At 39.3% G+C, this 25,254-nt stretch overlaps 1 protein-coding gene across 1 annotated transcript in view; it reads left to right on the top strand.

Annotated features, from left to right (window-relative positions):
* The first annotated feature begins 7,057 nt into the window (after positions 1–7,057).
* Positions 7,058–25,254, top strand: part of Adgb (androglobin) — a 100,585-nt gene continuing 82,388 nt past the window's right edge. The window contains exons 1-6 of the mRNA XM_013026942.1: positions 7,058–7,131; positions 12,087–12,104; positions 13,027–13,171; positions 15,025–15,117; positions 18,044–18,115; positions 19,474–19,683. Coding sequence (XP_012882396.1) covers positions 7,058–7,131; positions 12,087–12,104; positions 13,027–13,171; positions 15,025–15,117; positions 18,044–18,115; positions 19,474–19,683 — 612 coding nt within the window. The remainder of the gene's footprint in view (positions 7,132–12,086; positions 12,105–13,026; positions 13,172–15,024; positions 15,118–18,043; positions 18,116–19,473; positions 19,684–25,254) is intronic.

Below are 25,254 nucleotides of genomic sequence, written 5' to 3'. Positions count from 1 at the left end.
GTAAAAGAGTACATCATTCCTGGTTTCTACATTTCCTATTTCCTTCCCTTTTTCCCAATCTGATATATAACTACATGTTTTATTGACTGTGTTTATTTTCTGTCTTCCTGAACTAGAATGCTAAATTCATGAGTGCTGGGCCTCTCTGTTTTGTTCCCTTCCCACAGGCCTCTTACTCTGAACTAGGACCTTGAACATAGCAGGTATCAACATAGTTCTGTGCTAAGGGAAGAGAGAATGGATCTGCCAGGCACCAGGGAGGGGATCAGCCCTGTAATTCTAGCTACTCAAGAAGATCTGAGGATTGCGTTTCAACACCAGTCTGGGCAGGAAAGTTCATGAAATGCCTATCTCCAACTAACTAGCAAACAGCTGGAAGTGGAGCTATAGCTCAAGGGGTAGAGGACTAGCCTTGAGCAAAAATGCTCAGGGACAATGCCTAGGCCTTAAGTTCAAGCCCCAGTACCGGCATAAAAAAAAACCAAAAATTAAAAAAATAAGATCTTTACCATCCAATATACTTTTTCTTCTGGCTCGGTTTTTTTCTTTTTTAAAATGACTCCTTAATGAGGCATTTTTATTTTAAATGAATTGTTTCTAAATTAATGTGTACTTTTACATTATGTTTTCCTTAAAAGATAAATTTGGTTATATTGCTGAATATGTACACAGATTCAACTATGTAAAGGGTCTGACTTGGTTCATAATGACTAAGACTAAATCTCTAATTGCATTGGTCTCTAAATGACCAATATGAGATTGGAGTCCAGAGAATGAGAAGATTCTCCGCCCACCGTCTTAGCTCTTATATGGGGATGGATGAGAAGAATCAAAGATACCTTGCTATCTTTGCATTGTTTTCCCAGGCTTCTGTCCCTGTTCACATTTGCCATTTTAGTTCTGCAACAATGCACTGGTCCTTGCGATACCTTTTCTGCAAAGTCCTAAGATCTTCCTCTACACTGCTCTGGCACCCTGGAAGTGCTGCTATCTGTAGATGAACGCTACCAGACTCATTTAGTCTACATTTCATAAATGAGGAAACTGGAACTGAGATAGGAGAAATGACTTGTCCAAAATTACTTGGCCAAAGCCGCAGTCCAAGACTCCATTTCCCTGTTTCTGTTCATCTCACTCTGGTATATTAAAATTCACCATGTAGAAGACTATTAAAGGACACATGTAGGATCTGCCTAGTTAAATAGAGAAGTCAAACACTTATTATTGACTTATGAAATAATTGGATATATTAGAGATGGCTCTATGCTTTAAAATATCCCCAATGTCTATACTTGGAAATTTGAATTAAAGATTGTTTACTTATCCTTACCTTTTTATATTTCTACAATGATCACTTGTGTAATTAAATAATATTCTAAACTTCTCTCCTGTATTACAGTGCTGATTAACTTTGAGTGAATATTTGTGAATGTCAAATTTTCTTATATAAATAGTATGTGTAAGATACGAAATATAAATGTCTAGAAAACTGAATGAACTTCATAAATGTGAAGGATTGCAATGATTAAGTCAAAAGAGGCTAGCTTCTGACTAAATTAACAAGGTAAATAAAGTGAAGGTTCTTTAGGGGAACTAATATACTTTATGATAATCATAAGTTTTATTTTTTCTTTTTAATTGCCATGTTTTAAAATTAAGCTTCCAATTAACTTTTATCCTCCCCAAGATATTAAAGTTCATTGAAACCTTCATAGATCATCAAACCATATAGTATCTTCCTCATGACTTTAGTGTTTTCAAATTTATTTCAGAAATTTCATAGAGGCCAAGAAATGTTGTCTCATAGGAGAATAACTGTCCCACCTTTGGTTTTGCTTTGTTTTTCTCAGCAGATGTATCTCAGTGAGTAATCACCATATGCCAATGAGAAATGAAAGTTAAAGCCATGTGTTTAGATGAGGAAAACAGGGTTCAAAAAGACTATAGCTTGCTTCACGTCATGCATCTAGTAGGTTAGGAGCGGGTGGAAGTTCAGCTCTGCATGCTGAGGTACTCCTGTCATTGCTGTCTCTATCAACTATTTCAGATTACTTTTGTGGCACTTCAAGCACCAATGAGAAAATGAGGAGGTATGTCCTAGTGCTGTTTTTGTTGCTCTCACCCCAATGCCAGACCACTTTGAGGGTCATCTTCCACGATCCCCAACTTCCTTCTGCAGCAAGCTGCCCAGGGCTGCCTCCTGGTCCAGATCTGGGTCCTGCTCTAGAAAACTTGTTCCATCTGTACATAAAGTGTTCGACATCCTCTTGGATGTCTTTCCTTGGGGCTGACTTCTGACTCCCTGGCACCATTCACTCACCACGTTGTAAATTGCAGTTCAGAACCTTCCTAGGCAACCCACGAGATTCCAAGTTCTTCGGCAACTGGAACCAAATCTTGCTTGTGTTCTTTGAGAAATTTGCAAGGCAAAAGCTAAATCTCTAGATAAACACAAAAAAAGGGGGGGAAAGGAATCACTAGTATTCATAGGCAATGACGCCGACACATAACATGGAAAACTTCGTATGTTGTAGCTCATGAAATAGGTAGCAAATAAGCTGGAAAATGAATACCATTAGGAAGAAAAATAAATAAACTTGAAGTTGACCCTTGAGACAACTAAGATGACAGACAATAGATAAAAACAAGGAAACAATATTATAAACATATTTCATATATATATTTTTAATGACAGCAGATATGGAGTTGTTTTTTTAGAAAAATAATTACTGGTGCCTGGAGCCTTATAGACAGTGAAGATTTTATACTTTTTGGTGAATTCTCTTCCACTAGTATCCTCCCCTAATTTACCATAGGTCAAAGTATATGATCAATTTTAAGATTTTTTTAAAAGATGCACTTTTCCTTAATTTATTGGATTATGATGTCTCTGGAGATAGTGTTTGTAATCCCTCAATTGAGCTTAGGGATTATTGAATTTCTTGGATCTATGAGTTTTTAATTTGTATAAAATTGGGGGAAAAAAGTCATTCATGGAGTTTTTTTTCTAGGTTTACCACCTGACCCTCTACCCTGGCCCTGACTATTTAGGGTTACTAACTGTCCATTCATTTAGCAATCTGAAGTTATTCCACTCTGTTCATTTTCAATGGTGCTTTTGCTCCCCCTTTATCTTTGATTTTGGATAGTTTATTGTTGCTCTGTCCTCAAATTTATTAATCTGTTTTCTTACAATAGTTAATCTTCCATCAATTCTATTATTTTTCAAAGTAGGCCTTGTGTTTTTCATTTTTAAGTGCTGCTGAAATAAACTTGGCATATTTAGACTTCCCTCTAGCTCCTCAAACATCCAGAATTTAGTTAAGATAAATGTTTTAATGTTCAGTCTGCTAATTCTACCATCTATATTTTTTTCAGAATCACTTGAATTAGTTCATATTTTTTCTCTCTTTTTTTTGAAGGGGATATTTTCCTTCTTGTTTTCCTAGATACTTGTGAGTTTTATTGGACAACAGTCATTGAAAATTTTACTGTGTTGAATGCTGTATATTTTTGTATGCCTACAGATACTCTTAAGATTTTTTTCAATGATGCTGTTATTGGAAAATGCATTAATCATTTTAGTTTCTGCTTTTCAGGTCTGTTAGATGTGACTAATACCTTTTTCCTTTATTTCTGTATTCCTCTATTTTTAAAGAATTTCCATTTAGAATCTCATTTCAAAGATTGTTAAACGTAGTTATAGTTTACCCAAGAATGCAGGGCAGTGGTTTTGTGTCTATGGATCCAAACTCTCAGTTGTAAATATAGAGAATGAGCATTATGGAAAACATTTGAATCTAAACAGTGGTTAGGGAGCTATTTTTCAGTGAGGCATTCATACTTTGATCTCTCTCTCTCTCTCTCTCTCCCTCTTTCTCTCTCTCTCCCTGCTTAAAGGAATGAGGATAGCAATGGGGTGGAGGAGCCTGCACCATAATGCTAGGGTATAATCTAGCTCCAACCCCACTGTGCTTTGGACTTTGAAAAAAGATCACTTTGCCTTTTCTTCATAAAAGGGACTAACTTTAACACATAGGATGTTTGAAAGGATGAAGTAGGCTAAATCAGGAAAGGAGCTCGGAAGTGTGGAAGGCATAGAATATAACAAGCAGGTGCGGAGCAATCGTGAGTTCCAGCCATTAGGGGATTTAGGCACTTCCAAAGGACAATACTTTCTGAGGAAATGAGACACATTAAAGATAACAGTTCAAAACACCAAACAGGAATACCATGCAGAACATTTGAATTTACTTTCTCCCTTGACTGGTTAAATCCTGAACCACTGGGCAACTGATCTGTGAAGAAGCTGCCAAGCGGGCACCATCCACATAATTTCCTCTGGCCTTGGAATTGAGCACCAGAAACTGCCTGGAATTAAAGCTTTAAGATATAGAAGTGCTGCCTCCTGCCAGCACTCTTGCCCTCCTGGGGTTCCACCATTTAGGACTGCCAGAGTTAGAGGGAGAGGAGGTTACCAAAGCTCATTTCTCCATTTTGGCAGATTACTAGCCTCTAGAGACATTCCTGTTTATTTTGCTTCTGCTAACATGGGGAAGTGAGAGTTCTAGCCACTTCCTCATTAGTGGAGACCATGGCTAAGTCAAATAGGTCTTCCCCAGAAGTAAGTCTAGATTGGGAAGAGGCTAATGCTCAGTAGCTCTAATCAATGACAAGACCTGTTTCTCAGCCTTTGTAAGCGGCTATAAAGTAAGAAAGATCAGAATTCCCTAAATGAAGCTCACAACAGTCATCTGGAAGGTGAGTATGGGGAACAGTTGACCTGCTGTAGTGGAAAATAGAGGCTGTGATGTGGATGATCTTTCTCTGCCACCTACCACCTGCTCCATGTCCTCTTGGCACTGCAATTTCCAAGGCCCGTTTCCTCTTTGCACTGCAGTTTCTTTACCTGTGGAATAACCTTTAGTTGTCATTCTTGGTGCTTATGATGTGTCAACAATCTTTGAGACTCTTCCTTTTTCACAAGTAAAGAAAATGGAAGTTTGATAACTCCTTCATGATTACCTAAGAAACCAGTACTGAAATGTGGTCTGTCTCTAAAGAGCCAAATCCTGGCATGTATTCAGCAGTCAATAAATTATTGCTATTATTAATATTTCAAATGGACATTGAACATGATACGACGTAGAGAAATTTTAGATGGAGGGAAGTTGCACTAGGGCTTGCAATTGTCATCCTAAGGTTTTGTAGCTAGAACTAAGAGAGGAATATATTTGTTTATAACTACAACTTCATCAATGTTTTAACTCCATAAAGGACAGAAATTCCATGTGTACATTCTGCATTCTCAACAGAATACAAACAGAATACAGAGGTTAATGTGCTAGCAGTTAGTGAGCATACTACTTGTCAAAGTCTTTTTATAGTTAACTGAATTCAATTTTGATTTCAATCTTCTTTGGTGTACCCTAATGTAATAGATATATCGGAATCAGGTTCTGAGTGGAATGGTGGCATGCTTGACTTAACTCAGTACTACTGACTTTAATAAAGTCTAAATTCAGTCAGTAAGCAGTCCTGCAATTTTTGACAACATATTTTGCTTCTCTTGGCCCCAGGGTCATTTGCCCATAAAATATGATTGGAATGTGGTTATTTTGACTTGGAAGGCTTTTCTTCTCTCCGCCTTGACATTTTGTAGCCATTAACACTTGCTTCAGTGATAACCCCTTCCCAGGATGAAATTCCTTCACTTACCATTTAAAATTACGCTATTTCTACATCAAGAAACTGTATATACATTTAAGTATTTTGATCACTCTGAGGGGATCTGCTGTCTATTTAGTCTCCAAAAAGTTCTCTTTGACTGTTCCAGTCCAGGAATAAGCGAAGCAGGGACCTCTAGATTTCTTCATGGTCTTCAGGTGCAGTGTACAGATACGTGTGGGGCAGTCCTGCAATCAACTACGTTGACACTATTGACTTGGAATGCTTTTGTTTTGCAGATAAAATTCAATGGAGTTGCTTTCTGCTGGTCATCCACATCACCTTGAATAGAAAGCAGACTTGGATAGGCTGACAAAGCATAGGCTGTGCTGAGTAGAGATGGCTGGGATTTTGTGTGTTGGAGAAGTTGGAAGTTTTGTTTTGTAGAAAACTACTCTTCAACTACGCAGGTGAACTCAGAGCATAAACCCAAGAGCAGAGAGGATTACTTTAATTCTAGCTTTACAGGAGAGACCACCTAGAGGTCCTGAGCACACAGCTCTGCCAGATCTCTCTAAAGTGAAGTAATATGGGGCTTGCACAATGATTTTTTTCTTCTATCTTGTCATAAAGAATATGAGAGTCTTTCCAGCATCAGCATTTCTTAGTTAATCGTAGGGACTCGTAGCGGGTTGGCCCAAAGGGATGAACTTGCCCAAAGCAAGATGACAAATGGAGCCCCAGACCCAGTAGTAACACAGAACCTTAACAGGCCATGAGGTGACCTGGCTCTTTGCTGTCTGGTACCAGAGGGTCTGTGTCAAGGGCTCTTCGATTGGATGGCTTGAATGGATTCTTTCCTATGAACTGATTACTTACCACAGAGCAGACACCTGCCTTGTGGGGATCCGTCCCCCTGTACCTCCTGGATGCATCTCTGATCCAATTTTTTTAAGCTAATGACAAACTGTGTTTATAATGAATCCTTGATATTTACTGGGGGGGGGCGTATTATGAGTATCCCAGAAAAGACCTGAGTGGGACTCGCACAGGACCCGGATTCAAATAACTGCACATCCAAGACAGAGCTTTGAGTAAGGCTATGGTTCCGAAGGCACGCCGGGCAGACCTACCCAGGAACGGCAGAGCTGCCACCAGCCCCAGCCCGCCGCCAGTCCCGGCCCTGGTGTCGGGTCCTCGGTTTCCTGGTTGGAGTCGGGCACGGGGGGGGGGGGGAGGGAGGGGAGACGCCCGTTGCCAAGGAGACGCCCCACGTTCCGTTCCGGAAGCCGGCGCCGCCTCCAGGCAACCACAAAGGCGGTGTGCGCGGCCTGCGCGGCGCTCGGAGCTCGGAGCTCGGCCCCGCCTGGCGCCGCGCGAGGCCGTGGCCATGGCTTCCAAACAAGCCAAAAAGAAGGAGGTGCATCGCATCAACTCGGCGCACGGGTCCGATAAGTCCAAAGAGTAAGGCGCGTTCCCCCCGGCCTCGCCGGGCCCGGGGCCCGCGGCCGCGCGCTCGCTCCGCCGCCCCCACGTGGGTCCCGCCGGCCTTCCCGCCCCGGGCCTCGGGAGCCTCCTCCTCCCGTCCTCGCCGCCCTCCCAGCCCGGCCCCTCCTCCTTCCCGGAGCCGGCCTCCCTCCCTCCTCCTTCCCGGGAGCCCGGCCTCCCTCCTCCTTCCCCGGAGCCCGGCCTCCCCCCTCCTCCTTCCCGGGAGCCGGCCTCCCCCTCCAACTCCTTCCCCAGAGCCCGGCCTCCCTCCCTCCTGCTTCCCCCCTCCTCCTTCCCCGGAGCCCGGCCTCCCCCCTCCTCCTTCCCGGGAGCCGGCCTCCCCCTCCAACTCCTTCCCTGGAGCCCGGCCTCCCTCCCTCCTCCTTCCCCGAGCCCTGCCTCTGGCCTCCCCCCTCCTCCTCCTTCCCTGGAGCCCGGCCTCCCCCCTCCTCCTTCCCCGCAGCCCGGCCTCCCTCCCTCCTCCTTCCCCGGAGCCCGGTCTCCCCCCTCCTCCCCCCCTCCTCCTCCTTCCCTCCTCCTTCCACAGAGCCCGGCCTCCTCCTCCTCCCCCCCTCCTCTTTCCTCCTTCCTCCCTCCTCCTTCCACGGAGCCCGGCCTCCACCCTCCTCCTTCTCCCCTCCTCCTTCTCCCCTCCTCCTTCTCCCCTCCTCCTTCTCCCCTCCTCCTTCCCGGGGCCCGGCCTCCGGCCTTCTCCCTCCTCCCTCCTCCTTCCCCGGAACCTGGCCTGGCTCCCTACTCCCCAGAGTCTCCACCGAGTCTCCCCCACCCCCAACTCCACCAGTGAGATCCCAAGCTCTTGGCCTGATCGTCCTGGACTTCCTGGCCCACTGAGGCAGGGCCCTAGACAAAACTTAAGTGACCCCAGGGGTGTGTGTGTGTGTGTGTGTGTGTGTGTTGTGTGAGTGTGAGACAGAGACAGAGTCAGACAGAGAGACAGAGAGTCAGAAAGAGAAAGACAGGCAGAGGGCTGGGAAGGTGGCTCAGCGGTAGAGCGCTTGCCTTGCATGCCTGAGGCCATGGGTTGGATTCCTCAGTACCACATAAGCAGAAAAAGCTGGAAGTGGCGCTTTGGCTCAAGTGGTAGAGCCCTAGCCTTGAGCTGAGGGACAGTGCCCAGGCCCAGAGTTCAGGCTCCACGACCAGACCCCCCCCCCAAAAAAAAAGAAAGAAAGGCAGAGACAGATAAGAGACAGAGACACGGAGACACAGACAAAGACAGATAGGAGAGAGAGAAGAGAAGACAAAAGAGAGGGAGGAAAAAAGAGAAAGGAGTGAAGGGGAGAGAGAGAAAAGGGAAGAGGAAGAGAGGAGGGAGGAGAGGAGAAAAGACAGGGAGAGAGAAGAGCGAGATGGAAGAAAAGGGAGAGGACAGAAGAAAGGGAGAAAGAGGAGAGAGGAGGAAAGGGGAGAGAGAAGAGAGAGACATATGGAGAGGACAGAAAGAGGGAGAGAGGAAAATACAGAAGAGAGAGGGGAGAGAGAGACAGGAAGATAAAGAGAGCATGAGGGAGGAGGATGGAAGAAGAGAGAGGAGAGAGTGAGATGGAGAGTGTAAATCATCCTCAAGTCCCTGGTATGCCTCTGAGGGTGAGGAATTGTGAAACATGGTAGCTTCCACTAAAGGAGTCTGGGTTCCTTATTCTCTACTTTCTTCCTTTTATTCAACAGCTTTCAATGACTTTGCTTCTGCAGTGTTTGTACATAGGCAGGGCACAATTTAATATTCACACAGCCATTCTCTTTCCCTCATTCCTCCCAACAGCTCAAATTTGTATTCATGTTTTCTTTCTCTGTCTCTCCACACACACACACACACACAGACACGTTTATATTTTTTATCTTTATGTCTTGACATATGAGAGGAAACGTGACCTTTGTCCATACATTTTACAATTGTGTACATTTTCCTGCAGATGATGCATATACATATATGTATATATGTGTGTGTGTGTAACAAAAATATGTGTCTACACACACGTACATATAATATTTTTTTGATCCATCTAGACTGCAGGCATCTAGACTGCTTTTGTAGCTTAGCTGCAGTCAATATGAAGAAATTCTCAACACCCATAGCAACAAAGGCAGTGCAAATCAAAATGATATTGAGGTTAGTCCAGTCAAAATGGCCATCATCAAGAGCACACACCACAAATGCTTTAAAGGGTCTGGGGAAAAAGGAACCCATATTCTTCTGTGGGAATATAAACTAGTGTAACCACTATGGAAAGCAGTATGGAGATTTCTCAAAAGAACTAAAATTATACCTGTGATCCAGCAATACCACTCGCCACTGGATGTAATTCAGGATACTCTTTCCTATGTCTATGTGATTTTCACACTGTCCTCAACTACATCCAAATCTAGGTTTCCTCCCAGCAAGCTCTCAATTGGAAGCTATGTCCATCAGTTCTGTTCAGTGCTAATCAAGCACTTTGTCTTTAACTTTGTTTCCCATAACCTTCTTTAACCTTCTTTACTTTCACCTTTGCAGTATGGTAATTATTTTGCTGTTTGTTCTTACTATTTCGTTGTTTCAGAATAGAAACAATCTTATTAAATCACTTCATTCACTCAAGAACAAATGCATTGGAAGAAAAGAAAAATTTAAACTTTTAAAACCCATTGCCATTTAAATAATTTTTCTAGAAATAGAGGACTTCAAGGTCAACACACCAAATTGGCTTTAATGAGTTTCAATTTAGAAAACATCTTTTAATTTGTAATTTGTTTTCATGCATATCTGATTATCTGAAAAGTATAACTTAAGATACTCCTGACTCAAATTAAGTCCATTGTGTCATTTTATTCAAAAGTTTATTATTTATTCAGGAGTGTTTTAGCCCACATTCCGGATTGTAGAAGGCAGAAATAAATTGCCTCCCCCTGCCCCCAGGATTACAATCAGGCCCTGTGACTGCACAGCAGACTTTATAGAAACAAAATTCCAAGCCCTCATTTTATTAAACCTTTCCTAGTCTATAATTTGTTTCTCTTATAAAATAATCTAATTAAAGCAATAGAAACATATGTTGGTCTCTGTATAAACCATATTCAGCTGCTTTATTTTTCAATTGCTTAAAATTTTCAGTGGCTCTTGGTACTAGATAAAGTTTTCCTTGACTTTTTTTTTAAATCTCATAATATTTTTAATTTAAATGCATAATCTTATTAATACAGATTTTTATTTTGAGATAGGATCTCCCAATGTTCTCTAGGCTCATGATCAACCTTCCTGTGTCAGCCTCCTGAGTACTGCAATTCCAAGCATGTGCTGCCAGACCTGACTAACTTAGTTTTTTTTAGGTTGTGGGGCTTGAACTCTGGGTGGGGACACTGTCCCTCAGCTCTTTAGCTCAAGGCTAGCGCTCTACCATTTGAGCCACAGGGCCACTTCTGGGTTTTCTGGTGGTTTATTGGAGATAAGAGTCTCATGGACTACCCCCCCTCCCCCGGGCTTTGAACCATGATCCTCAGATCTCAGCCTCCTGAGTAGCTAGGATTACAGGTGTGAGCCACCAGTGCCCGGCTAACTTAGGTATTTTTTTTTTAATACTTTTATCATCTTTGCAAAGTACATGGTTAATAAGTGTTTTTGTTCCAAAAAGTTAGTTTGTTGATAAAAAAGATCATCAAACAAATGTTTGCTAACTATGGACTCATTTTTAATACATATAAGGACAACTTTGACCTTGCCTCAGTTCCAAATTTTGCAGGGTATTTTTTTTTTCCAGGGCTGAGGACTGAGCCCAGGGCCTTGCTCGCGCCAGGTGGGCGCCCTTCCTCTGGGCTAAACCCCCAGCCCCTTTTGCAGGGTATTTAACAAACTAGAGCTCTATGCAGACAAAACATATCATACAGAATGTGCTGTGTCAGTCAAAAATGTAATAGAATGTAGATTTAAATGTATTTTGAGTCTGCAACAGATAATATTGCTGTCATGAAATGATGTGAATTTTTTTATTATGCTTTAAAAAATTCTCATAGTCCTTCTCTTCCCCCGGGTATCTGTCCCTATTCCCCTCCTCTTTCCTCTTCTTCCTCCTCTTCTCTTCTTTCTTAAATAGGTTTAGTGATATGAAGTTAGCATAATAACTTGCATGATTTGAAGTATGCATTTTGCTAAGTTTTATAAATACTTGTATTATCTTTAAGTAGTTGTACAGAGGGCCCCTTGGCATTCAACAAAACAGTTCCTGAATTCACTGTGTCTTGATCAGTGTCTCCCCTTTTAACATTCTCACCTGCCCCTGCCAGCCTACTCCTTCCCCCACTTTTCTTAATTTTGTAGGATATGTATTAATTTTTGTGCCATTCAGCAAAGTAGTTTATAAATACAATGCCTCTTGATCATCAGTATTCTCCCAACCCTCCCAACATACCAGTTCCCTCATTTTTCTTAATTTTGTAGGATATGTATTGAACTTTGGTTTGCCATTTAATGAAGCAGTTTCTCCATGCAGTGCATCTTGATCTGTGTCAACCCCGTCAACATTTTCACCTTCCTTCAACACACCCCTTCCCCAAGGGGAGAGGGTTAGACAAATGAAGAGGGGAAGGGGAGAGAATGAAGTCAAGAATTCATTGTATCACAGTACACAGTACACATCACAGTACACAGGGAAACAAAACCATATCCTAATAATGGACCATTCAAACCATTTCCTTCTGCCCTGGGCAATTCCTTCTTCTTGTCATTTTCTAACCCTGTTCCCCAGTATTCTGTTTTCTAGTGGGTTCATCTATGTTCTCTCTTAAGGCTTCCAAAGCCTTGCCAAGGTCCAGAATGTTCTGTTTCAGCTATAGATAAAAAGTTACAGTTCCTTTCTTGTTATTAGAGGTGCACGGCATCCTTAGACCTCCAAGAAGCAGATTATAATGTTTCTCTCATGTTCTCCTTCATCTTCAAGCCAGCACCACAATGGTGAGTTCCCATGCTTCCGATCCTTTCCTCTTTCCTCCCTGCCTCTTCTGTCAGCCCATGGAAAGCTCTTATCTTTTAGGTGTTGATGAGATTCAATCAGACCTACCAAATCTCTGTATTCTAAGCTCAGCAATCTCATATGCTGACAAAAAATAATAGATGAAAAGTCACATTCATGGCTACCAGGATGAGCGTGGGACATCTTCAGAGGGTCTTGTATACATTCTGCACATAACACAATCCAGGATTTCTTTAAGCATCTGGCCAAATTCCTTGCTAACCACATCTACAGCTGACATTTTTTAACTAAATAAAATTCTGGATTTCTTTCTATTGTATTTATCTTTGAACTCCTTTGAAAAACTTGTGATTTGAATGAATTGAATCCCTTTGTAGTACTTATGTATATTGATAGATGACAAAACTGTGAATAAATGAGTTTTCATTGTTGCAGGTATGAATTTTCTAAAACTTGACATTTATTTCCCAATATTACCAGTTCCTAAATCTTCTTTTATGACTTCTGTGCCTCCAAAATAATAACTTCTTTGTCCTTTTAGAAGATTAAAATTGTATTTGTGCTGATATTCTAAAAGCTGTTAGTATTTTTAAATGCAAGAGATTTTCATTAAGTATAAACCGTGTTTAATTATTTTATCTGTAAATGATCATACATGATAGTGAATTTGTAGCATTTTGAATCTTGCATTAGTAAGCAGAAATTAATATATGAAATTTTCTCATAGAATAATCTCTGTGGTCATTGCAGTCTTCAAAATGCTGGCATCTTATAGACAAATGTATTTAACTTGCTCTGCTAACAAGATAATTAAATTTAGGGCCTGCAGTTTATCCAGTATTGTTTCAAGAGATTTTAATTAAAATTATCTCACCTTCATACTTTTTATCATCTCCCCTTTTGGCAGAAATGCACCATCTGGTTCTGCTGAACAAAAGAAAGGTAAATTCCCAATCTGGCCAGAGTGGAGTGAAGCTGACATCAATGCTGAGAAGTGGGACTCAGGCAAAGGTGGTAAAGAAAAGGACAAAGCCGGCAAGAGTCCAGTATTTGTAAGTAGACTTGGTCTGGACGAACTCTCACGTTGGTCTCCAATAAGACTTGTAAACAAACTAATGTATTCATTCCTCTCATGGATCTATATATTCTGGTTTTACTTATTGCCAAGTAATACTCCTAAGAATAAATGCTTGTCTGTTTATTATTTGGCAATGTGATCATGTGGGCAGTTTCTAGCTTTGGGTTACTACTACCAATAACTCTGCCCTTAGCATTCCTGTAGATTATATATTCTGTTTTTTAATGAACACTGAGTTTCTACTTAGGTGTCTCAGATGCCCAAGAATGTAATTCATTTATTCTTTTTTTGAACCCTTGTATGGGTCAATTAGTGAGGTCCAAAGAAAGGATTATATGCAAACATGAATTCTCAAATCCTAGGCAGTTAGAGATATACCGAAGGTAAGAATTCTCAGAACTCAGAGGGTACTGGGGAAGGAAAATCCCTAAAGGAAAAGCTACTGGAAGTAAGAATAAAATGCTTGTGGGATATCAGTATGGAAAAACCATACTTTACCTGAGTTCAGGAAGACAGGGACAGTGAGCAACTTTGTGGTTCTCATGGTTATCCTGTATTCCCCTCAAGGCTGGTGAGGTCCCAGAAGCACCCAGGGAAGGGATTGAAAGGACTCTTGTGATTGATGTATTAGTCCCAGACAACATCCTCCATGTCTCCAGCCCTAAAACATTTCATTAAGTATAAAATGTGTTCAAATTATTTTATCTGTAAATGATCATACATGATAGTGAATTTGTATCATTTTGCAAGGCATGCACTCTACCGCTGAGCCACCTTCCCAGCCCCTGAATTTGTATCATTTTGAATCTTGCATTAGTAAGTAGAAATTAATATATGAAATATTCTCATAGAATAATCTCTGTGGTCATTGCAGTCTTCAAAATGCCGGCATCTTATAGTGTCTTATATTTAGCCTGATCTCTGGTCTCCACACTGTAATAAATGTTCTTGAGGGGGAAAAAAGGTGACTGTGAAGCTCTCCTTGTTGTGGTGCTTTTTAAGGTCAATAACTGTACTATAGTTCTACAGGATTTTAGTCACCACTGGAGAAACTGGGTGAAGGGAACACAAGCATTCATTGTATTATTTTGTACAACTGCATACGAACCCATAGAGTAATTTTCTCAAAAGAACCAAACCACTTCTAAAACTTAATAGGTAGGCCCTGGTGGCTTAAGCCTATAATCCTAACTACTCAGGAGGTTGAGATCTGAGGATTGTGGTTCAAAGCCAGACCAGAGGAAGAAAATCCATGAGACTCTTATCTCCAGTTCACCAGAAAAAAGCCTGAAGTATAACTGTGACTCAAATGGTAGAGCACCAAGTTTGAGTGAAAAACCTCAGGGATAGCACCAAGGTACTAAGTTCAAGCCCCAGGATTGGTACACATACAAAAAAATAATAAATAAAGATCAAAATTCCTAATATTAAACATTCCTGTTTTAAATTGCAGCAGTTGAACGTTGTCAGTGTTTGTTCATTCTTCTCATTCACATTAAACGAAATATTTTCATTGGAAAGTAAGGCCATAACTGGCCCATCTGAAAGCATTTTACCACTGTACCTAATTTGTGTTCTAAAGCAGCTCATGTCTGTCTGGAACACTTCCCTTACAATCAATATCCAACTCAGTAATCAAGGTCACATAATCACAGAATTGTTCAATCCAGTGTTGTGCAGATACTCCATGGTACTCTCTAGGGACATCTGTACACATTGTTCTGTAGATGCTTGTGGATTGTTCAGGTCTATGCACTTTTTATTCTTTTGCTTTTACTTCCATAAAACTATATGAGTAAAAAAACCCCTAAATTTATTTTTCTATAGCATTTTTTTGAAGACCCCGAAGGAAAGATTGAATTGCCATCATCATTGAAACCTTACTCCTGGAAACGTCCACAGGATTTTGTAATTAGTCGGGTAAGAAATATTTTTACTTTTATATAAAATATTGGATTAGCTATGAAGATAAAACATCTTTGTGCTAAAAAATTACCATTTTGAAACTTTTTAAAAAGTTGTTCTTTGGATTGAGTTTGTTACCTGGGGCTAGCCTCAGGCTGCAGTTTTCCTACTTATATCTCCCATCTAGATTTGATTATAGACAAGTCCAACCATGCTTAATGTATTGGGTAATACAGTAATCACACCAACAGCATACTCCACAAAACCTTCATTCACATGTTATACAACTCCACATCCTAGTCTGTTACAGTATACACCGACGCCATTTTCCCTCACTGATGCTCCTGTTTTCATTTATTATCCAGAAAACTAGTAAGCTAGAGTATTTATTACTAGTCCAATGGTTGTAGGGGACCTGATTGTTATACCTACTCATGGATTCAATTAAATTTATTTCCACACAAAATTTCAGCCTTCATAAGCATTGATATTCATGTAAGAAAATACAGTTTGTCCATGCTAATAGATGAAATTGAAGGTACTCAATTCAAAAGGATCTACTAAAATGGTAAAATAGGTTCCTCTCAATCCATGAAAATATTTTAAATGCCTTTTTATAAAACATTTTAAATAAAATGAAATAAATACACATAAACCAGCCTTGTAAGTTAATTTTAGCATTAGATCACATTAAAATGATGAATCTAAATTCTGTATTATGTACTTGGTACTAATCAGCTATTAATACTTAGCCTGCTTATCATAAATGATAATGATTATGTTTTATGTAAGTAAAAATTTCACAAAGTGGGAATGGTAAAATTTAAGTAGAAAAGTTTTATAAACCATTTCCTTCCCATTTTAGTAGACTTTAGTTCTAAGTAATACATTTATACAAGAGATAAATCCATTCATTGTCATGAATGGATGAATGAATGACTGAATGATGAATGAATCTTCTAAGTACTTGAACACAATGCTGCTTCTGCTTCTGTGTCTCTACAATAATGACCACCTTAGATGATGTTTGCTGGATGATAGCCTTTGTGTCTCACTGTCTCTGTCTGCGTCTTGAACCCCTAAAACAATTTCTTCAATCACTAAATAATCACACCATGCATGACTAAAAAGAATACAGTCTATCCAAAAACAAACCAGAGAACATACTGTACAAAAGACAAAATCAAATGATTTAAGTTGGGTGAAGCTGAGTTTTCAGGATCTTAAACACAAGAGTGATCTGTGATCAGAGTGACTGAACAGACTGCTTATCTTTAAGCTCAGGCAATTAGTACCCCAAACTCCTCAGCATGGGTTATGTTATGCATTGTACTCTATCTGAAAACTTATCCTGCCTGAGGTAAGGTTTAGGGAATAGAGATGCTAAAAAGCAATTTAGAGACTTCTGTCTTAATATTTTTTTCTATTGCAAAGCCAGTTCTCGCTTTTCATTTCTCTGCTGGTGACTGCTAATTTTAATACTTCAAGCTTTAGCTATGTAGTTGTGAATACGAATTAATCTTACGGAGCATGGCTACTTGCTGGAAGGAATGTATGGGAAGATTAGGAGCATTGCATCATAAGGAGTCAAACTGACTACAAACTATGTTTGTAGTTGATGTCCAGAAGAGTCAACCCATGCCTTCAAAAGAGTTTAGGTAAACTTTTCTCAAAATATACAAAAGACTGGGGCTGGGGGTTTAGCCCAGAGGAAGGGTGCCCGCCCGGCGTGCGCAAGGCCCTGGGTTCGGTCCTCAGCCCTGGGGAAAAAAAAAAAAAAATATATATATATATATATATATATATATATATATATATATATATATACAAAAGACTATTTTATTGGCTTTTTTTTGCTTGTCTCAGGTCTTGAACTTTTAGCCATATGCTCTTGACTGGCTTTCTTGCTCATGGTTGGCACTCTACTACTTGTGCCGTTTCCAGTCTGACTTTGTTGGTTGTTGATGGAATCTCAAAGATTTTTCTGCCCCAAATGACTCTGAACTGGTTTGCTTCAGGTTTTAGTTACCTGATGTGTAGCTATGGCTACAGGCTGTAGCCACCATCAGCCTGGCTTATTTTAGTGACTTTTAGGATAGTTGTACAAGTGGTTGAGGGTATTTGGTCAAATTATCTTCCATTAAAAACTAATCCTGAAATAAAAATCTGTGTACATGCTAATTGGATATATTAATGATATGTTTTGACATGAATTAGAGCTTACTTTTTCAATATTATAAGACACATTTCGCTATTATTTTAATGTTATTATTTTATTATTGTACTAATTAAATAATGACCATGAAATGGGACAGCATTTAAAGTTGGACAAGCTCTTAAAAGCTGCCATGATTAATATGTTTCATCTAAGATGGAGATATTTTTTCATCTACCAGATGTTAGCTAAGCTTCAGGTTTAACATGAGTGGTTAAATAATAAATCTCTCTCTCTTTTTTTTGTGTTAGTCTTGGGCCTTGAACTAAGAGCCTGCGCACTGTCTTTGAGCTTTTTTGTTCAAGTTTAGTGCTCTACTACTTGAGCCAAAACTCCACTTCCAGCCTTTTGGTGGTGGTTAATTGGAGATAAGAGTCTCTTGGACTTTCTTGCCTAGATTGGTTTTAAACTGTCATTCTCAAATTTCAATATCCTGAGTATTTAGGATTACAGATGTGAGCTACCAACACCTAACTAAATTGTAAATCTCTTTATACTTAGTTCTCTGTGTGCCTGTGAAACATGTAATATTGGATTATAATTTTATATTAAAATACTCTTTTAGTCAGAATAATATAATGAGTAAAATGAGAGAACAGCATACTTATTTTTCCTTTATGTGATTGCTTTTGATTATAAGAAATGATGTCAAATTTGGCTTACATTAAGTTGTTACTTTCATCATTTTACATAGAGTAACATATATATCCATATTGTTTATTTCAGACTCCAGTAGTTGTGAAAAATGAAGTCACATTTGACTTGTTTTCAGCCAATGAGCATTTATTCTGCAGCGAGGTAGGTGGAGATGTAGGGACTGTGGTCCCATTAAAAGGTACCTTTCAGACCTGTCCACACACCTCCAAACACCCAACTTCACTTCTCCCTAGCTCTTGTCTAAGTTCTGGTATAAGACTGGTTTTCCAACTTTGTAGGAACATAGTTGAAAACTAAAACTTATACATATTTAAGGCATATGATTTAAGTATTTGCTATTCATATACAATGTGGTATATTTACCAAAAACAAGAAAATTAACATCTCACATTTTGCTTGGTTTGTGTGGTGAGAACACTCAGTGAACTGTATGAACTCACTTATTTATAGCAACCTTCAGTGTTGAACTGGGGATGTAGTTCATTGGTAGAATATGTGCCTAGCATGTGTTAGGCCCTGGGTTTGAATCTCCAACAATGCCCCCAAATTCAAGAGTACTCTCAGAAGCATCTAATTTCAGTCCCTCTCTCCTCTCCCTTCCTCCCATCCTACCTCCTTCTTTCACCTCTTCTTCCTCCTCCTTCTCTTCCTCCTGTTCTTTTACTTCCCCCCACCCTCAGTTCCCACCCCACATCTACTTATACCAACACATACAGAGCTTAATAAATGCCAAATGGAAGCCAGCGCTATCAGGCATTTAAATTTGTATTATGGGCTGGGAAGGTGGCTCAGGGCTGGGAAGGTGGCTCAGTGGTAGAGCGCTTGCCTTGCATGCATGAGGCCCTAGGTTCGATTCCTCAGCACCATATACGCAGAAAATGCCAGAAGTGGCTCTGTGGCTTAACTGGTAGAGTGCTAGCCTTGAGCTGAAGAGCTGAGGGACAGCACCCAGGCCCAGAGTTCAAGCCCCATGAGCAGCAAAAAAAAAAAAAAAAGAACCTAAATTTGTATTATGACTGTATTTCCTAACCAAAAATCATAGGATTTTATTCTTTAGGTTAGAAATAAGGAATATAAGAGCTGGAATGTTGGTTAAGAGATAGAGTACTTGGAAGTGGTGCTGTGGCTCAAGTGGTAGAGCACTAGCCTTCAGCTGAAGGAGCTCAGAGAGAGCATTCAGGCCCAGAGTTCAAGCCCCATGACCAAGGAGGGGGGGGGGGAAATTAGGTAGAGTACTTGTCTAGAAAATGCTAGATCCTGAATTCAAATCCCAGGTCTGAAGATGGGGGGGGGGTCAGGAAGAAGGGAAGGGAAGGAAGGATGAAAGGGAGGGAGGAGGAACGGAAGGCTAAAAGGAAAAAAAAAGAAGAAAGGAAGGATACATATTGAATTTACTACTGAAGAATTTTTTAAAATTGTATTTCCCCCTAACTTGCAGTATCCATAATTTAATTTAAAAGTAATAAATGGATGCTAGGTTGAATTTTTGCTTTCTTCAGCTGATGAGGTGGATAATCAGCGAAATCTATTCAGTGTGGAAGATATTCAATAGTGGGATTCTCAACAGTTATTTTAAAGGAAATACAGGAGAACCTCCTTTTCTCCCCTGGAAGCCCTGGGAACACATCTACTCCCTGTGCAAGGCTGTGAAGGGCCATATGCCCTTGTTCAACAGCTATGGCAAGTATGTTGTGAGACTTTTCTGGATGGTAAGTACAATTCCTTACATATTAATATTCATGACTTTGCTGTTGTCAAATGAGAATACCATTATAGAGGTCTCTGGACATTCACACAGAGTGAGACCACAGGAGAGGCTCACATAGGCACCATAGCTATGTTCATCTGACCATATAACTTAATCGTTATCGAAATGAACTTCAGGAAATGGAAACAAGAGGTTGTTTCTATTTCTGTTTTTCATTTCCTTTTGTCTTGTTTGTTTGTTTATCTGTTTGGGGAGGGTAAGAGGGCACAGAAATGATGGGGCAAAGAGTAAACAAATGCAGCAGTCATACTAGAAGCTATGTTGAAAATAAACTACACAACTTGTGGGTGGGGGTGGGAGGGAGTGTGGGACCATGTGACATTGTCCAAAAGAAATGTCCTCTTCACCTGACTTCAGTAACTACAATCCCTCTGTAATCACCTTCACAAAAACAATAAATAAATTGAATAAGTAAAAGAATAGAAGGCTAAAAAAATGCATTACATCTACTCTGGAAATCTCAGTCTGTCCAATTGTTTAGCCCACCTCTAGGTGACTTAGCCCTCTTCAGGAAGGGGTTATAGCATTGTAGCTGTTGGAGACTGATCTCAAGTTTAGCAGTTCCCTCTTGCTCCTCATCAGACTCTGGGGATGTCATTTATTTACATAGAGAGCATGGAGAAAACAGCAGGTTCCACATGCATTGCTTTAGTAGGCAATGCGATACAGAGATGACTGCCTTCTTTGCAACCTGACAGAAATTTGATCAGGAGAGAAACTTTTATTTCTTTTTGAACAGTTCCCACGTCAGGCCTCAATCAAAGCCTGTGTGCACATTCGCTTTACTAAAGAACTTGAATGCATTCTTTCTGACAAAATGAACTGGGTTTATTTTTTCCTTTCATGTCCTTTTGTACACAGAGACTATTTAAGGTTTGATTTTTTTCCCCAACTCTAGATCAATACTGCATGCATCTATCAGTATCATACATGTCTATCATTGGCTTCCTTCCACAAATACTTAAGAAACACATTTATAAAATTGTGCTTTGCCTTCCTACTGTTGGATTGTGTGACCATTTCTTTGTATCTGCTACACCTCGAGTCTTCTCTGCACTAATCATTTCCTTCAGTTTCTCATTGTTTCTTATCTTTCTCTTCTTGGAGATTAATTTTCTCCCAGCCTCTTTCCTGTGAAGTATTCTTTTTATCTCCCCTTTGAAACAAACTAGTCTCCTTAGAGGCTATTGGCCTGACATTTAAAATCATACCAACATCTCATTTTGCATCAAACTATTCATTAGTTCTAGTTTGGGTTCTAAGCAGATTGGGCATGTTTCTTTGACATCAGCTAGATAGATGTTTGTGGAGTATTAGGTAGAGGTTTTCTTTTTTTCTTTCACCTTTCAAAAAAACGTGGTTCCAAGATGTGTAGCATCTTGTCAAGTACAGGACTTTCTAGTGTCAGTTCTCCTTTAGCTCCCTGTGAGGAGCTACTGAGCCATGGCTGTCTACATGAAATACAGGTTCATGTCAGCAGCCTCTCCCAACCCTGTGTTTCCTGTGTGTCTCAGAAAGCACAAATGCACCACACTGGGACCAGTGATTTCCCTCTACTGCTGTATATATTTATATGAAAAAAGTTCATGGACCCATTTGCTTCCGTTTTCTTCTTTTTTGCCGGGACGGGGTTTGGATATTAGGCAGTCAGTCCACTAGGCTTTCTTCATCACAGCTGGTACACTACCACTTGAGCTCCAGCAACAGCCCAGCTTTTTGTTGATTAATTGGAAATGAAATCTTGAGGATGTTCCTGCCAGAGCTAGTTTTACAGTTCTTAGCCTCTGGAGTAGTTAGGATTACAGATGTGAGTCCCCGTGTCTTAAACAGTTTAATCACAGCATTTTTGTAGGAGTTAGAGTTTCTTACGCTGTGGGGTGCAAAACCCCCATATACCACGAGCATGTGTGGTGGTTTATGAAACTCCTCCCTCCTATGTCTACCCCAGACTCCAGAGTTATATTTGTGGACAGAGAATTGTGAAATGAACTCTCAATGACATTTTTGCTCATTAAATTTGAGGGAAAATATTTTCAAGATACAGACTGGGACAGATTGCTTTCCTACCGTTCAGTTACTTCTTCCAAAAGAAAACTCTAGTTTTTTTGTAATTACTTACTTGCTATATATGCATTTAGTAAAGCAACTTTAAAGAGTATTAAAGTATTCAAGATAGGAAATGAAAGTTCCTTCCAATTCTACCCTGTTGAGACAATCACAGGCAAAAACTCCTAAAATTGCTAGTGTTCGTATAAACCTATGTAAGCCTACCATATAGAAACATGGACAAATAACACTGATCATACTGTAAATTATCCCTTTTATTGACTATGGGCATTTCCTATGCTTGTATAGCTCAATATTTTTTTTACTCCATTATATGAATATATAAATTAAGCATATATATATTTTGTCAAATTTAAATATTTAGGTTGGGATTTTTTTTATTAATGCTCACAAAGCTGCAAAACAGCCTCTTGGTGAGCCATTTTTTTCCCCTAGGATTCCACAGATGAAATTCCAGTGCTTAATGGTATACAAATGGTTAGTTTTGACATGTGCATATTCAATTCACTGTTACATTTGTTTTTATATATCATTTATATTTGATGTAATTGTAGTTTTGCCATTTTCATATTTGTTTACATTTGGGGCCCTTTCTAATGATTAAATTTATAGTTTTTATTCATGTTCCTATCTTCTGGCCAGATTCTGGAATGTTCTTCAGGATTCCACTTGACTCTAAATACAATGTTGTTTTGAAAATACCTCTTTATATACTTTTTTTCCTAAATAATTATCCTGGAAATTAAAATATACTTTTTTTATTGTGAGAATACCATACAGAGGAGTTACAAGTAAATGGGCAAGATAACGAGTACATTTCTTATCAAGCATTGTTGCCTCCTCTTTGTTTCCCCTTCCCATCACTTCCTTCCCTCCCCTCATCCAATACTCCCCCCACCCCTCACTGAAGTTGTTAAGTTTGTTTTTCGACATAACGACTTGTACATCCCATTGTTGCAATGGGTCCACCTGTATCCCTAGTTAAACAATTTGTTTTTTTTTCCCTTCCCCTCCACAAATTATACCAACATCAAATACAGTGAAAGTATGGGGTTATACTGTGGGGGAGGGACATACAAAGCAACATAGAAATCATCTTATAAATAGAAACAATTGGATGAAAGGAAAAAAAACAAAAAAATATTTGAATATTTATCTTGGGGTTCATTCCCCTAACATCAACTTATCTGAATTTTTCTGCTTGACTTTGGAAAGCAGAATGGAGGTTCCTCAAAAGACTCCACATAGAGCTCCCCTATGACCCAACAATCCCACTTTTGGGCATTTACCCAAATGATCACAAACAAGACCACACTAAAGCTACCAGCACAACTATGTTTATTGCAGCATTATTTACCATAGCTAAGATGTGGAACCAACCGAGATGCCCCGAGATGAATGGATCAAGAAAATGTGGTATATATACACAATGGAATTCTATGCCTCCATCAGAAAGAATGACATTGCCCCATTTGTTAGGAAATGAAAAGACTTGGAAAAAAATTATATTAAGTGAAGTAAGCCAGGCCCAAAGAAAATAGGTCCCATGGTTTCCCTTATTTGCAATAACTAGTATATGTCTGAGTCAAGCAGAAGAGGTCAGATAAGTTGATGTTAGGGAAATAAAATATACTTTCACAGCTGTCATGGTATTCCACCAATAACACTGAAGTACTTACTTTGGAAAGCAATTATTTTACCACCAATTATGACTTTTTACATATTCCTCTTTGATAATTTTTAAGTATTCAATCCATCTATTTTCTATCTATCTATCTATCTATCTATCTATCTATCTATCTATCTATCTATCTATCTATCTCCCTTTCTATTTATCTATCATCTGCCTGTCACCTGTCTTCTATATATCATCTATATATTGAAAGCTTCATATATTCAAATATAACTTTTTACATTTGAACCTTTTATATTCAAATATAAATTTTTATTTTCAAGGGAAAAAATGTTATATTTAATCATGTTTGCTCTTTCTTTGGCTTTTTAATCATGTCTGATGTTTTGTTTCCTTTCACTCTATTTTCTTCTTGAAGAATTTCTCTTTGCTCTTTCTGAGTCAACCCTCTTCTAACAAACTGGTTTACATTTCCTTTAGCTGATCATATTTTCACTTCATCCTTATGCTTTCCTAGTTACAGAATCATACATTGGCAGGACTTTCAGCCTGAGAAAAATAGTGTGACACTTTTGCTTTTTATGGTTTCTGAAGCATGCATCTATTCTTCTTCTGTCTTTTCTTGCTGCCAGCTTTCAACATTTTATCTTTGTCTTGACTTTTGTGGAGTTCAAATTTGACATGTCCGGCTGTGGATTTGTTTAGGCTTATCCTATTTTGAACAGTAGAACGGAAGAGCCGCAGTCTCTGGAGCCTGTTATAATGGCTCAAATTCCTTTTCTAAGGACTCCCACCCTCTCATATATCCCCTTTCAAACTCCCACACCCAATGCTATCATATTGATTGTGCAAAAGTTTCACATATCAATTTTCTAGAGTAAACTAACAGTTTGTAGAAATTATGTAAATATATATGTAAATATGTAAACTATTAAATTTCTTTATAACTTTAATGTCAATGAGTGAGAAAATCCCCAAGAAAATGCTTCTAAGTCTGATAGAATTATTTTTTAGAAATAATAATAACACTAACGTCTACTCCTGTGTATTGTTTTCTGTTAAAGACTTGAGACTTAATGTGCATTCCATAAAATTCACTTATTTGGAATGTATTGTTCAGTAGTTGAAGCATTCTTAATTGAGCAACGTTATCTTTGATCATCTAAAAATAGGTGATGCTTACTGAACTGATTTGGTTTAATTTCTTATGCTTATTTAAAACCACCTTCATGGTAATCCTGCTAGCTCCTTCAGAAAATTGTTTTGAAAATCAAAGTGTAGGAAAGTAACTCCTATTGTTATTTTTTATTGTGGTGAAATATACAAAATGTGATATTTCACATTTTAATAATTTAAGAGTGCAATTTAGTGGTGTTAAGTAGTTTTGATGTTGTGCATCCAACACCTCTACGCATTTCCAGACGTCTTCATCATCCTATAATTAAATAATAAATCTACTCATTAAATAATAAATTCTTCTGTGCCCCAGCTAACCTCTTTTTATCTTTCAAGTCTGTCTTTTTACAGTGTTTTAAATAAGTGAACCCAGTGTTTGTCTCCTTATACTAGTTCATTTCATGGTGGATTATTTTGGATGTTTCCTTTGAAACTTGAAGGAGGTAGCAGATCTGTGCCTCTAGCCCTGCCTGGCCCCAAGCCACGTATTAAGGAAGAGAGAAAAAGACATAGAACTACCAAATAAAGCAACACGGCATTCAGGGTCACTAGGATCATTTAAAGAAAGCCTCTCCTTTTACACTACTGTTCCTATCTTCTTAGGGATAATATGGTGCTCCTTGTAACTTTGGTTCA

The sequence above is a fragment of the Dipodomys ordii genome, unplaced genomic scaffold (assembly GCF_000151885.1).
Source record: "Dipodomys ordii isolate 6190 unplaced genomic scaffold, Dord_2.0 Scaffold98, whole genome shotgun sequence".
Taxonomy (NCBI): domain Eukaryota; kingdom Metazoa; phylum Chordata; class Mammalia; order Rodentia; family Heteromyidae; genus Dipodomys; species Dipodomys ordii.
The sequence above is the reverse complement of the archived record's forward strand: the minus strand, read 5'-3'. Positions and strand labels throughout refer to the sequence as shown.